Here is a 12,598-nt window from a genome sequence, read left to right as displayed (position 1 = left end):
GAACAGCTTCAAAGAGGCAGTGAAGTGTGTGCAGTGCCCTAGGCTGAAGAACTCAGGAAACTGTATTCTAATTCTCAATCCTGTCTCTGCCATCAAGGAGTTATGTGACCTTGGGCAAGTTCCTTCCTCTCTCTGAGCCTTAATTTCTTCATCTGTGCAATGAGGAAGTTGACTGGAATCTCTAAGGCTCTGACCTATGGGTGTAGGAAGCAAAGTCACAGACCACAGACCAGGCTGAGCTACTGCAGGCAGCTGATCCCTTCAGGCCATCTACCCCACACTGCTTTTCCCTGCATCCCCTGGCACAGCAGGAAGGACCCTAACATCCCTCCGTCCATCCATTCATTCACTCATTCCTGGATGTCTCCATTCAATAAATAGGTGTTGGGTACTTATTGTGTGCCCAGTGCAGAAATGAAACAGTTTCCTGCCCTCAAGGAGCACAAAGTCTAATGGGGAGAAAAGAACATGAAAACCAACCATTAGGAAGAATGTAATAAAAGCAATGCATGATCAATCTTGTGCATGCACAGTCACTGTGGAATCCTACTATGTGTCATTGGGGTCTTTGACTTACAGTAACTGTTCTCCCCATTTACTCACAAGGAACTAAGGCAGAGGGAGAGTGAGTGGCTTACTCGAGGTCACCTGCTAGCACTCACAGAGCTAGTCCTAGAATTAGTATCTTTCCCATTCAAAAGTCAATGGGGAATATTTGCGGGTAGGAAGTTAGTTTGAGGCAAAGCCTTGATGTCTGCTTTTGGGGGATAGTGTACAAGGCCACTGATCTGCCCAGGATGTTCCTTGCCCTTACTGGGGACAGGAGAGCCACTGCTTCCACCTCTCTAGTCCCACTCCTGGCCTTGCCTTCATTTAACTACTCTTCCCTTTCCAGGAGAGGTGAAGGTGGCTCTCTGTCCACCTGTTGCTTAGAGCTACCTATGCGGCCCTCTCCAGGTTGGTGGGTCCATTCTCCCTGCCCAGAAGAAGGGAAAGGAAGGGTCTTGTTCACTCCCTTGGTAGAGGCAGAATCTCACTTGGTGGCTCATTCCAGCATCTCCCACCCATGCTTTTTGGGAATTTGGCCTCACAGCTAACTCCAGCCCCTCTCGTTCCAGTTTCAGCCCCTTCCACCCAATTCAGTCCTCACTGCCCACAGAGAGCGGAGCCCCTAACCTTGGCCTTTCCAAATCCACAGAGGATTCCTCATGCTCCCCATTTAGGCACCACAATCTTCCTCTTGACACCCACCTTCCTGTCTCCACTTCAGAGGCTTTGGATGAGGGACAGTTTAGCTCTTTTTGGCCAACCCTAGAGCTCCCAAGAGACAAAAGGCTACCCCTGCCTTCTCCATTCATACACAGTACCCTTCCCTGGAAGCTACAGGAAACAGGGGGTGAAGGGAGGGGGTGGTGGAAGGAGCCAGCTGACCGGCTGGTCACCATGGAAACCAGGCCTGTTTCCTGAAGATAAGCCTAGCTGGGGTGGGTGGAGGTGGGGAGTGGGGGCACAAAGGGAATCAGAAAACAACAGAGAGGAAGACTGGAGGGGCCCAGCCTCAGGGAAGACTGGAGCTGAGGAGGCGAGGTCAGGTCCCTAACCATGCTGCGGCCTAAGTCCAAGTCCCCAGGTCACCCTTTCAGAGAACACTGCCATGGTCCCTCTCCCCATTCCTGGAGTGATGGAAAGGATACCTGTCAAGAGTGCAAGCTCTGGTCCAGGGGCCAGTGGGTGACTCAATGCTGACCTCATGTGGCCGTAAAAGGGACTGCCACACACCTGTCATGCCTCAGGGCCAAACACCTGGCTGGGTTGAGTGGGTTTTTCCTTAAATTCAGCCTCTGTATGAATAAAAAGAAGGTCCTTGCACACTCCTGAGTTCTTACGTCCTTGCAGAGGGCTCAGACACTCCCACCCTATGTGGTTTACACCTTGATAAAGAAAAGAAGGTTTCACTAAAAATATATATAAAATTTTGGATTAGGTCAGAAGCTATCTTTGCACTTTCTATTTTACCTTGAGCAAGTTAACCCACCTCTTGGGGCCTCAGTTTCCAAACATTAAAATGGGAGTGATAGTGTCAGATTTTGTGTGGGTTTTTGTTTTTGTTTTTAGACTGAATCTCACTCTGTTGTCCAGGTTGGAGTGCAGTGGCGCAATCGCAGCTCACTCATGGCAACCTCCATCTCCCAGGTTCAAATGATCCTCCTGCCTCAGCCTCCCAAGTAGCTGAGACTGCAGGCATGTGCCACCAGCCCTGGCTAATTTTTGTATTTTTATTAGAGACAGGATTTCACCATGTCGGCCAGGCCGGTCTTGAACTCCTGCCCTCACCCACCTCAGCCTCCCAAAGTGCTGAGATTACAGGTGTGAGCCACTGCACCTGGCCAGATTTTGAACCCAATTGGTCTAGGTCTGGAGTTTTATTACTACACTTTTGCTGCAGTCTTTGAGGACTGGAGAGGAGCATGTCACGGGAGGAAGTTGAGAGCATCTGAAATCATGCTGACCCAAGGGAAGGAGATCCTTAATTTCCCTGGGCTTTCCTCTCCTGCTCCTCAATGGTCTCCATGCTCATCACATCCTTCCCACTCTGGTCCTCCATGGGGTTGAAGAACAGTGGGCCGTCTTCTCCCCTCAGCCCTCATCCAACTCTTCTGTCTCCAATCACCTCCCCACCGAGACTAAGTCCTTCTCTTCTCCCTACCTCTCTTCCCTTCCCACTCTCAGTTCAAATGGAACCTTCCTTGCCCCTCACCCCACTGAGTAGTCGGCCCCACTGTGTGCCCCCACAACACCCTGTTCTCACTCCTGTCTTATCCCAACCACTCTGAGCTGTAATTGCAAAAGACCTTTTTTAGGAACATGGGATTTTTGTTGTTGTTGGCGGTAGGTGGGGGTGGGGGTGGGGTTTATTGGTTATTACTGTTACTATGATAGTCAGTTTTGCTTCAAGTAGAAAGAACAATGTCAGACATTATAGGAGATGTTTCACACGTTTGTCAAATGGATGAATGACGGATGAATAAAACAAGGTTGCAGGGGGAGAGCAGTGGGAAAGCTGGCCTCCCCCATGAAGAACGTTGCTTTCTAGCCTCATCCACTTTCCTTTCCCCAATGCTGGAGATGGAAAAGCTAACTCTTCCCTTGGGGATAACCCTCTAAGAACATTGCTGGCACTAGGCTGGTAGCACTTGGAGTAGTGGGGAGGAACGAGGGACTAAATCAGGGGACACTGTTTTAGGGCTAACTTGTGGTGGGGTTATCCTATGGCCTCCCTAGGCCCAGGGACAGGGAAAGAGGAAAGATGTTTTGGGACTAAGACTGGGGCAGTGGTGGGGACCTGAGCAGAGTGCAACCCAGCATGTCGGGGCCTCCCCAACATGGCCCCACTTCCTTGACGGCTGGGGGTGACCAAAAACTGTAACTACCCAAGACCAGGGTTTCACCCTTTGAGGAAGAAGAAACCCCATAACCGCTTTGCTTTTTAGACAACAGTCTGCCTGAGAAGACGCTCTTTCCAAAAAAACATTTTCATGCCCGATTCCATGTGATGTGGAAAGCTGACACAGGAGACTGTCTTCCAGGACCCAGGAGAACCAGCCCTTTAAAGATGATGGGAGTCCCCTTTCCTGACCGATACTCCTGGGCACTGATAGGGAAAGATGAGAAAGCCAGAGAAATTGAGATAAATGGGCAGGGGATAGGAAGCACTGCTTCCCCATCCCACCGTGCACATGCCCACCCCCAAAGACGCCAGCTTATACAGACAATTAATAGATATTTCTTTAAAACGAATTAATGGTCTGGGCCTGGTGGCTCACAGCCTGTAATCCCAGCACTTTAGGAGGCCGAGGCAGGCAGATCGCTTGAACCCAGGAGTTTGAGACCAGCCCGGGCAACATGGTGAGGCCTCTCATCTTTTCTTGTAGTCCCAGCTACTAGGAGGCTGAGGCAGGAGAATCGCTCGAACCCGGGAGGCGGAGGTTGCAGTGGGCCGAGATTGCACCACTGCACTCCAGCCTGGGCAACAGAGCGAGACTTTGTCTCAAAAAAATCAAAATAGCCGGGCGCGGTGGCTCAAGCCTGTAATCCCAGCACTTTGGGAGGCCGAGGCGGGTGGATCACGAGGTCGAGAGTTCGAGACCATCCTGGTCGACATGGTGAAACCCCGTCTCTACTAAAAATACAAAAAATCAGCTGGGCATGGTGGCGTGTGCCTGTAATCCCAGCTACTCAGGAGGCTGAGGCAGGAGAATTGCCTGAACCCAGGAGGCGGAGGTTGCGGTGAGCCGAGATCGCGCCATTGCACTCCAGCCTGGGTAACGAGAGCGAAACTCCGTCTCCAAAAAAAAAAAAAAAAAAAAAAATCAAAATAAAACGAATGAAGAAATAGAAGTGAAAGAAGGAAAGAGTAAATGCGTGGAACTAATGAATGGAGTGAAAGAGGAAGGGGGAAAGAGTGAATGAATGAATGAATGAGTGAATGAATCAACGAAGGAGTGAGTCAGGGCCCGGGAACCACAGACTCCAAGCCTACGTAGAGGCGGGGAAGGGGGATTCCGGAGGGGCGGGGTCTCTCTCCGGAAGCGCCGGCTGGGGGCGGGGCGGGGCGGGGCCATCTGAGACCTCTCGGGTCCGGAGGGGCGGGGCGAGGAGGAGAACCTGCTTGGGCGGCCCGCCTGCCCAGAGTAACCGTTGGGTGGACCCGGCCAGCGCTCCGAACCTTGTCCTCGCTGCGCGCCGGCCGCTCGGAGCCCCACAGCCCGGGAAGGAGGCCGCCGCGGGCCGGGCGCCGGCTCTGCTAAGCGGACCGGCAACCCGGAAAGGCGGCGCGGCGGAGCCCGGAGCCGGATCCTGCTCGGACTGGGCCCCTGCGGGCCGGCGCCGCGGGCATGTCGGAGGCTCGGAAGGAGCCGGACGAGGCGGACGAGGGCCAGTACGACTCTGGCATTGAGTCCCTGCGCTCTCTGCGCTCCCTACCCGAGCCCACCTCGGCTGCAGCCTCCGGGCCCTCGGACGGCGGCCCTCAGCCCTGCACCCATCCTCCGGGGCCCGCCAAGGAACCTCAGGAGAGGGAAGACGCGGATGGGGAGCGGGCTGACTCCACCTATGGCTCCTCCTCGCTCACCGAGACCCTGTCCTTGCTGGGGGGCCCCGAGGCTGAGGACCCGGCCCCACGCTCGCCACTCCCCCACGCGGGGGCGCTGAGCCCTCAGCAGCTGGAAGCGCTCACTTACATCTCCGAGGACGGAGACACGTGAGTATGGGGGCTAGGCTGAAGCGGGATGCTAACTCTGGGCCTGCCCAGGAGCCGCAACAGGCCGGGCACCCCCACTCCCCGCTTAGGATCTTTCAAGTCCCCATTCGCTCTTCCAAACTCCAGACTTAACTCTCAGCCCACTTTTGAGGTCCAGGCAGGCCCAGACCAGAAAACCCGGCATCATCTCTGTCCTCCCATTTCGGGGTGGGCAGAGCTGGCAGGACCCTTACCCAGGGACCACAGCCAGCATCTTGGAAATCTACCAGTAATCCACTCCTAGGAAGAGAAAAGTCCCCTGACCAAGTCCAGTTTTTTTGTTTCTTCTTGCAGGGGAAGGGGACATCCTTATTTGCTCAATACAATAGCTGGGATTCCCAGTTCCTAACCTCAGAGTGCTCTGTCTCAAGGACCAACAGGTGCCAGTTACAGGGTGCCAGTCGGGGGCCAGGAAGCTAGGCATGGGGGGGTGCCACCAGGGTGTAGGGTTGGGGCTGGTCCTCAGGAGGAGGGGTGAGCCAGACTGGGGCACTCTTGCCCCAGCAGACAGACAGGAGGCTGGCTGCCCCAGCTTACTTCCTCCTCTGCTAAGAAAGGGGAAGTGAGGGCTAGAGTCAGCATCCCTGACATCCTCTACCTCCAGGGCCCCCCGATCCCACTAACTGTCGTGCCTTACTCCCTCATTTAACCCTTCCTCCTCCAGACCCAGGTGGAGTTTGGTGGGAGTGGGCCGGAGGAGAGTTGAAGTAAAAGGCAGCTGTGTGGGGTGGGTTGGCCAGTTGAGGATTTAGCACCCCCCCTCCCCCACAAGAAGAAAACATTGACAGAGGAGGGGAAGGCTGGGATCTGGGGATGAATAAATAGAGTTGGTGGGGGGGGGGGGCTGGAATTCTTGATCAAGGGTGCTCAAATACATAGGACAAGGGAAGGCAGGAGGTGGCTGTTCTAACCTGCTTTTTGGAGGTGCAGGGGCCTAATCCTGGGTGACCATTGATAAAGATAGCTGGTGGACCCAGTGGCTGGGAGAGGAGTGACCCAGTCCTTTTCGTACTCTGCCTGGATCACCAGCCCTCAGGCCCAGAACCCCAGGGTTTTGGGGGCTGCATGCAAGATACCTCTGATGACGTTTGATCCAAGGAGAGGGGACTTTTGACACTGCTGTCTTTAGTTAGTCTCTCAGCCCCAGCCTTTTCCATCTCTAGTTAGAAGCAGGTATTTTATCCAGACTGGGTGTGTGTGTGGAGGGGAGAAGCGTCCAGGCTCCGCAGCCAGTCCCCAGAGAGAAGGGGGCATTTTTCTCCATTGGAGGTATCTGGGCTGTAGAAGGTATGGAAGTGGGAAGAGGAAGTGGGAGGAGGGGATACTGGGGGAGAGAGGGAGGTGGCTGCAAGAATGTGACCCAGAGAGCAGGCCCTGACCGAGGGGATTTCCAGAGCGGTTCCTCCCTCCCTCCGTCACTCTCCTGGGCCTCTCCTGCTGCCTGCCTCGAAGGCTTGCCACCCTCCTGCCCAAGCAGCCCCCTCCCAGCCCAGATGGGCCTTTTAGCCAAGCTCCTGTCCTCACGAATGCCCCAAGGCAGCTGTCCCGACCTAGACCCTTCAGCACTGGCTTTCATTTTCCCCACCTGACGTGGGGAAACCCCAAGACTGGAACTTCCCCTCCCAACTGACCCCATTACCCCTAGATTAAGGTTCTTGGTCCCCTCAACAAACACATTTTCTGCACTGCAAAGACTTCCTCTTGGAGGTGCACACAGGAATGGAGGGCCCCCGTTAGGCCTGACCTGGGCTGTGCTATCTGAGAAGCGCTCTTGCCTCCCCGGGAAGGGCAGCAGGACAGGATGCTGCTCTGTCTCGTTGCTCCTCTTCCAAGAGTGTCTGTGTCTCTCCTTTGGAATGTATAGCATTGAGTTGCTTGGGGGTACGGGGTGACCCTGCATCTGCCTCCTTCTTTCCTCTGTGCTGAGGTGCTCAGCCCTGGAAACCCCCTCTGGACTACTTCGGCAGCTTTCAATTTGGCTGTGAGCAGCAGCTGGCCCAGCAGAGCCCTGAGGGCAGAGAGGAGTGGGTGTGGGCAGGCCAGACAGGAAGGCCCTTGTTCTGTCAGCACCCTGCCCACATGCCCACCCAGCCGAGGCCCTCCTGAAGGCCATCAGTGGGAACTTGGAGCTCCAACCCCTAGGATCCTGGCTTCCCACACCAACCCTCACTTCCTGGCCCACATTCTCACTTCCTGGACCTACCCTATGGGTAGCTAGTTAAAAGTTGATGTGTTCCTTCTAATCCCAAGACCCCAACCCTTCCCTGTGGCCTGGGCCCTAACTCTAAGCCCTGCCTCTGCTCCCCTAGGCTGGTTCACCTGGCAGTGATTCACGAGGCCCCAGCGGTGCTGCTCTGTTGCCTGGCTTTGCTGCCTCAGGAGGTCCTGGACATTCAAAACAACCTTTACCAGGTTGGTGACGAGAATGGGTTGTGCCCAGATACCTGTTTGTGCCCTGACAGCCATCCCCAGCAGCCACACTAGTCCATAGGCTGCTCACTCAGGAAACCATATGCCAGACACTGAGCTAGAAGCTGAAGAGACAAACACAAGTAAGACATGGCCTCTCCCTAAGGTGCTTGCAGCCTGGGCTGAGGGACTCATGTCAACAGCTAAATACACAGCCTGGTGACAAGAGTTGTGATAGAGACACATACCAGCTGCTATGGGGTCTAGCGTCTGTGTGCAGCAGCCAGGGAAGGCTTACAGAGGAGGTGACGTCTGAATGGAGCCTTAGCAGAGAGGTTTGCCAGGGAAAGACTGCCTGGTGCCTCTGACTTTCCTCCAACATAACCCCTGCAGCCTAACGCCTAGGGGTAACAGAAGTCTCCCCACAGGATGAGAGGCTAGACTCTGTCCCTACATGTCCTTTCTCCAGGGCCTACGGTGACTTACAAGAAAAGCTGAGAGCTACTTTCTTCACCTTGCTTCCAGAATTGGGGTCCCAAGAGATTGGTGGGACTCGGGGTTGACAGGAGAAGAGCTTGGTAGTATTTCCTTGGAAGCCCAGGCTATGACCTTTATAAGCGGCTTTCAAAGAAGATGCTGGCAGCTGGTGCTTCTGGAGCCCAAGCTTGTTCCCAGAGGTGGGAGCATGCTGCAGTGGCCCCATGACCCTCTATTTGTGCCTCCAGACAGCACTCCATCTGGCTGTACATCTGGACCAACCGGGTGCAGTTCGGGCACTGGTGCTGAAGGGGGCCAGCCGGGCACTACAGGACCGGCATGGTGACACAGCCCTGCATGTGGCCTGCCAGCGCCAGCACCTGGCCTGTGCCCGCTGCCTGCTGGAGGGGCGGCCAGAGCCAGGCAGAGGACCATCTCACTCTCTGGACCTCCAGCTGCAAAACTGGCAAGGTGTGGACAGTCTTAGGGCCTGTGGGAGGACGAGGGCATAGGAGATAGAGATCCCACTCTTGGGGAAGGGAGGGTCCCAGCTTGTCCATTGGTGCCCCTCCCAATGTAAGCACATAAGAGATTCAGCACATCTTTGCTATATGAATGAATGGATGATTTGAGTTAGAATTTACCCAGTGCCTACTGTGTGCTGAGCAGAAAACCAAATATTGCTTTTAAGATACTTAGTTTAACAGAGATCAGATGACCCGATTCATTCATTCAACAGAAATGTACCGAGGGTTTTTTGTGTGCCAGACATTATCCTAGGAACTATGTTTGCATCTGTGTGCAAAACAGAGAAAGATTGAGACGAGCAATAAATACAAGAAGTGAACTATGTAATAAGTTAAAAGGAAGTAAGTGCTGTAGTGCAAAGTAGAGCAGTGACGGGAAGGAGAGTTGATGTGATTGTTAAATAGGGTGGTCAGGGAAGGCCTCATGGAGCCAGGGACATCTGAATAGGGACTTGAGGAAGGTGAAGAATGTAAATTTGAATCAAAATCTCTATTACTAAGCAAGGATCAGGAAGTGCCCAGGTGTCCAGACCAGAAAGGAGACAGCAAAAAGGTCAGGGGAACACACAGAAGGCAGTGGCCCCTAAGAAAGGGCTGGGGGCATGAGGATCTTAGATGGCTTTTCAGAAAAGGTGGCTTTCAGACTGGGCTTGAAGGCAGGTATTGTGTGTGTGTGTGTGTGTGTGTGTGTGTGTGTGTGTGTGTATGTGTGTGTGTGTATGTGTGTGTGTATGTGTGTGTATGTGTGTGTGTATGTGTGTGTATGTGTGTGTGTGTATGTGTATATGTGTGTGTATGTGTGTGTATGTGTGTGTATGTGTGTGTGTGTTTATGTGTGTGTGTGTGTATGTGTGTGTGTGTGTGTGTGTGTGTGTGTGTGGTGTGTATAGGAGGAGGGTGTTTTTTTGGCATGTCACTCAGCAACCTGACTCCTGAAGCATGAAAGTTTCAATAACATGACTCTGAAAAGGTGGAAACTTTGAGTTCCTTTCCCCTTAAAGTTTTGAGGGGGTTTTGGGGTTTGCATTTTAACAGTCTTGTGATTAGAGACATTGAGTGGGCAGTGAGTCCCTTGGGGCTGAATGGCTGGGAGGTCCCGGAAGAGAGGGAGTTGGTGGGTGCAGATCAGCAGCCCTCACCCTCACCCCATCCCAGGTCTGGCTTGTCTCCACATCGCCACCCTGCAGAAGAACCAACCACTCATGGAACTGCTGCTTCAAAATGGAGCTGACATTGATGTGCAGGTGAGGCAGCCGTCAGCACACTGCCTGGCACAGGGCCTGCCCCCCACCTGACCCTATGCCCCACCTGACCCAGCCCCAGGTCCCCTGCCCAGTGGTCAGAAGTGGTAGCATTTACCTCCTTATCCAGAGCCCGGGCCCAGCACACTGCCTCAGAGGGCCTTGGCTGATATCCTTATTCCTTCCCAGGAGGGCACCAGTGGGAAGACAGCGCTGCACCTGGCTGTGGAAACCCAAGAGCGGGGCCTGGTACAGTTCCTGCTCCAGGCTGGTGCCCAGGTAGATGCCCGCATGCTGAATGGGTGCACACCCCTGCACCTGGCAGCTGGCCGGGGCCTCATGGGCATCTCATCCACTCTGTGCAAGGCGGGTGCTGACTCCCTGCTGCGGAACGTGGAGGATGAGACACCCCAGGACCTGACTGAGGAAGTAAGAGGCATATGCTTTGCTCTCCAGGGCCTCACACACCCATGGCAGAGAGAGGTGTTGTCATTAGCTGAAAGGGCCACAGAGCTAGGAGTCATGGGGCATAACCAGGACTCTGCCGCTGACGAACTGTGGGAACTTGAGCCTGTTTCCTTAGTTGGTCAGGATCAGGGAGCCAAATTTGGACTCCTACAGGGACTCTGCAGTTAACGTGAATCAGTGAAGCTGGCCAGGTGTGAGACCATGGTGTGGTGAGGCCTATAGGAACTCAGAGAACCATCCCTGAGGGTCTCTGTACTCAGCTTCAGCAAAGGCTTACAGAGCAGGAGTGTAAGCCCAGTTTTTCCTGGTCTTGGAATTTTTTGAGAGGTGAAATCCAGATTTTCTGTATAGTCTTTCCTATGTTTAAATGTTCAGTGTAAAAAAGAAACCCAAAATTTTCTGCGAGTACCCAGCCTCCCCCACCCCCACAACAACAAAAAACCCAGGTCCATGGGCAGGATCATCTCTAAGGTTCCTCCTAACTCGGATATTCTGGCATTATCTTAGAAAAGGAAGGCTCACCTATGTCCTCAGGGCTCTGCCAAACCCAGAGAGGCCACTACTTTGAGGATTCGTATGAAGATCTGTTCCCTGATGGTCTTCAACTGTCATTTGGTGGGGAGGGAGTGGCCCAACAGGTTTCCCTGGGTCCCCTTTCCCAAGTCACCTTTTCTCATGTCCTCTGATCTTGCTTCTCTCCATTCTCCTTCTCAGTCCCTTGTCCTTTTGCCTTTTGATGACCTGAAGATCTCAGGGAAACTGCTGCTGTGTACCGACTGAAGCCAGGCAGGGTCTGGGATCCTCGGGGCTCAACCTCTTTCTATCTGGAAGCTGGAGTCATCATTGCTGCAGTTTGGGCCCAGGCCGTGTGCTCTGCTGGTGCCCTAGGGACTGCTATGGCCAGAGCCTGGGGCCAGCCAGTACAGTCCTGAGCTGAGAAGGAAGGACTGCAAGGGAGAGAGAGCCAGTCTGGAAGGAGGAGCTTTCCAGATGGACAGGGATTCTTGGAAGACCCCCAAAGCCCCAGGTATCCTGGGTGAAGCCTGTTTGCCTCTCTTGAAAATGGCAGGTGCTCTTGTTTCTACCCATGTTGGGTCAGCCTGAAACTGTCAATCAGTAGGAAACATGATGGACTCTCCTGAGTGAGAAGAGACGGAAATAGGAGCAAGCTGAACTCTGAGGGGGCTCCTATCTTACTGCTGTTGAGGACCCTGAAACACTTGTTTAAAGACTTCACAGAGAAGGCTCTGAACTGAGTGACTGGGGAAGGGAAGTTTCAGTAACATGACACTAAAATGGCAGAGATGTTAAAAAAGTTTTTCCCTTCTAGAGGTGTTTTGTGTGCGTGCATGTCTGTGTGCATTGGGGCTTTTTAGACAGGCCTGCCCTATGACTTTGTGGTGGAGGCAGAGAGAAGGAAATTGTCCCCTGAGCACGGTAGGGCCTTGCTGGGTGGGGTCAGAGGCCAGTAGTCCCCAGGCCTTTCTCTGTGTCCAGCATAGACCCTTGTCCTTGCTGTGGAAATGATGAGGGATGGAGGGAGAGGAGGAAGAATGAGAAGACACGGGCCCTGGAGCCCTCCCCACTGCCCTGGACACTGCCATCTGGCGGAGCCTGGGGACAAGGGTAGCCCCAGGGTGGCTGGGCACCAGGGAGCTGTGACTTCACATTTTTCCTCCCATTCCTCACCTTCCAGGGCCCAGCTAGGTTGGTCCTGTGCTGGCGTGACGAGCGTGGGGGAATAAACCAGCACAGTCGCTGGCCACTTGGAGCTTCTCAGCCAGGGAGAGAGAGAGCTGTTCAAAGCGTAAACATCCAAATAAAGATGTCCTTACAAGTTGTAGTAGGTGCTGTGAAGGGAAAGAATAGTGGGAAGGAAAAGGATGGAGTCGGGAGAAGGCCATGCTTTGGGTGGCCCGGGAACCCCCGCCTGAGGAGTATCATCTCAACTGGGATGTAAGGATGAGTAAAGGGATGAGGGCAGAGCATTTGGGGGAAAGCCTTGGGTAAATTAGAAGAACTGAGAGCAGGCCAGTGGGACGCCACAGCGGGTGGGTGAGTAGGCGGGGAACGCGGGCAAGGCCATGTAGAGGTCATGAGAAGTTGGGGGACAAGATTACTGCCCAGCCAAAAAAGGAAGGAGACACCTTCATCCTTTCAGAAAACGGGACAGCTGT

At 53.9% G+C, this 12,598-nt stretch overlaps 1 protein-coding gene across 1 annotated transcript; it reads left to right on the top strand.

Moving 5' to 3' along the window:
• Window positions 1-4,486: 4,486 nt before the first annotated feature.
• On the top strand, window positions 4,487-12,258 carry NFKBIE (NFKB inhibitor epsilon). The gene is given in 7 exon segments (XM_003923063.3): window positions 4,487-4,620; window positions 4,622-5,260; window positions 7,609-7,711; window positions 8,434-8,656; window positions 9,868-9,956; window positions 10,143-10,382; window positions 11,136-12,258. Coding segments are annotated over 7 exon segments (1,494 nt in total). The 3' UTR covers window positions 11,202-12,258.
• Window positions 12,259-12,598: the final 340 nt, after the last annotated feature.

This window comes from Saimiri boliviensis, chromosome 4 (genome assembly GCF_048565385.1).
Source record: "Saimiri boliviensis isolate mSaiBol1 chromosome 4, mSaiBol1.pri, whole genome shotgun sequence".
NCBI lineage: Eukaryota > Metazoa > Chordata > Mammalia > Primates > Cebidae > Saimiri > Saimiri boliviensis.
This window is presented reverse-complemented; position numbering and strand designations above follow the sequence as displayed.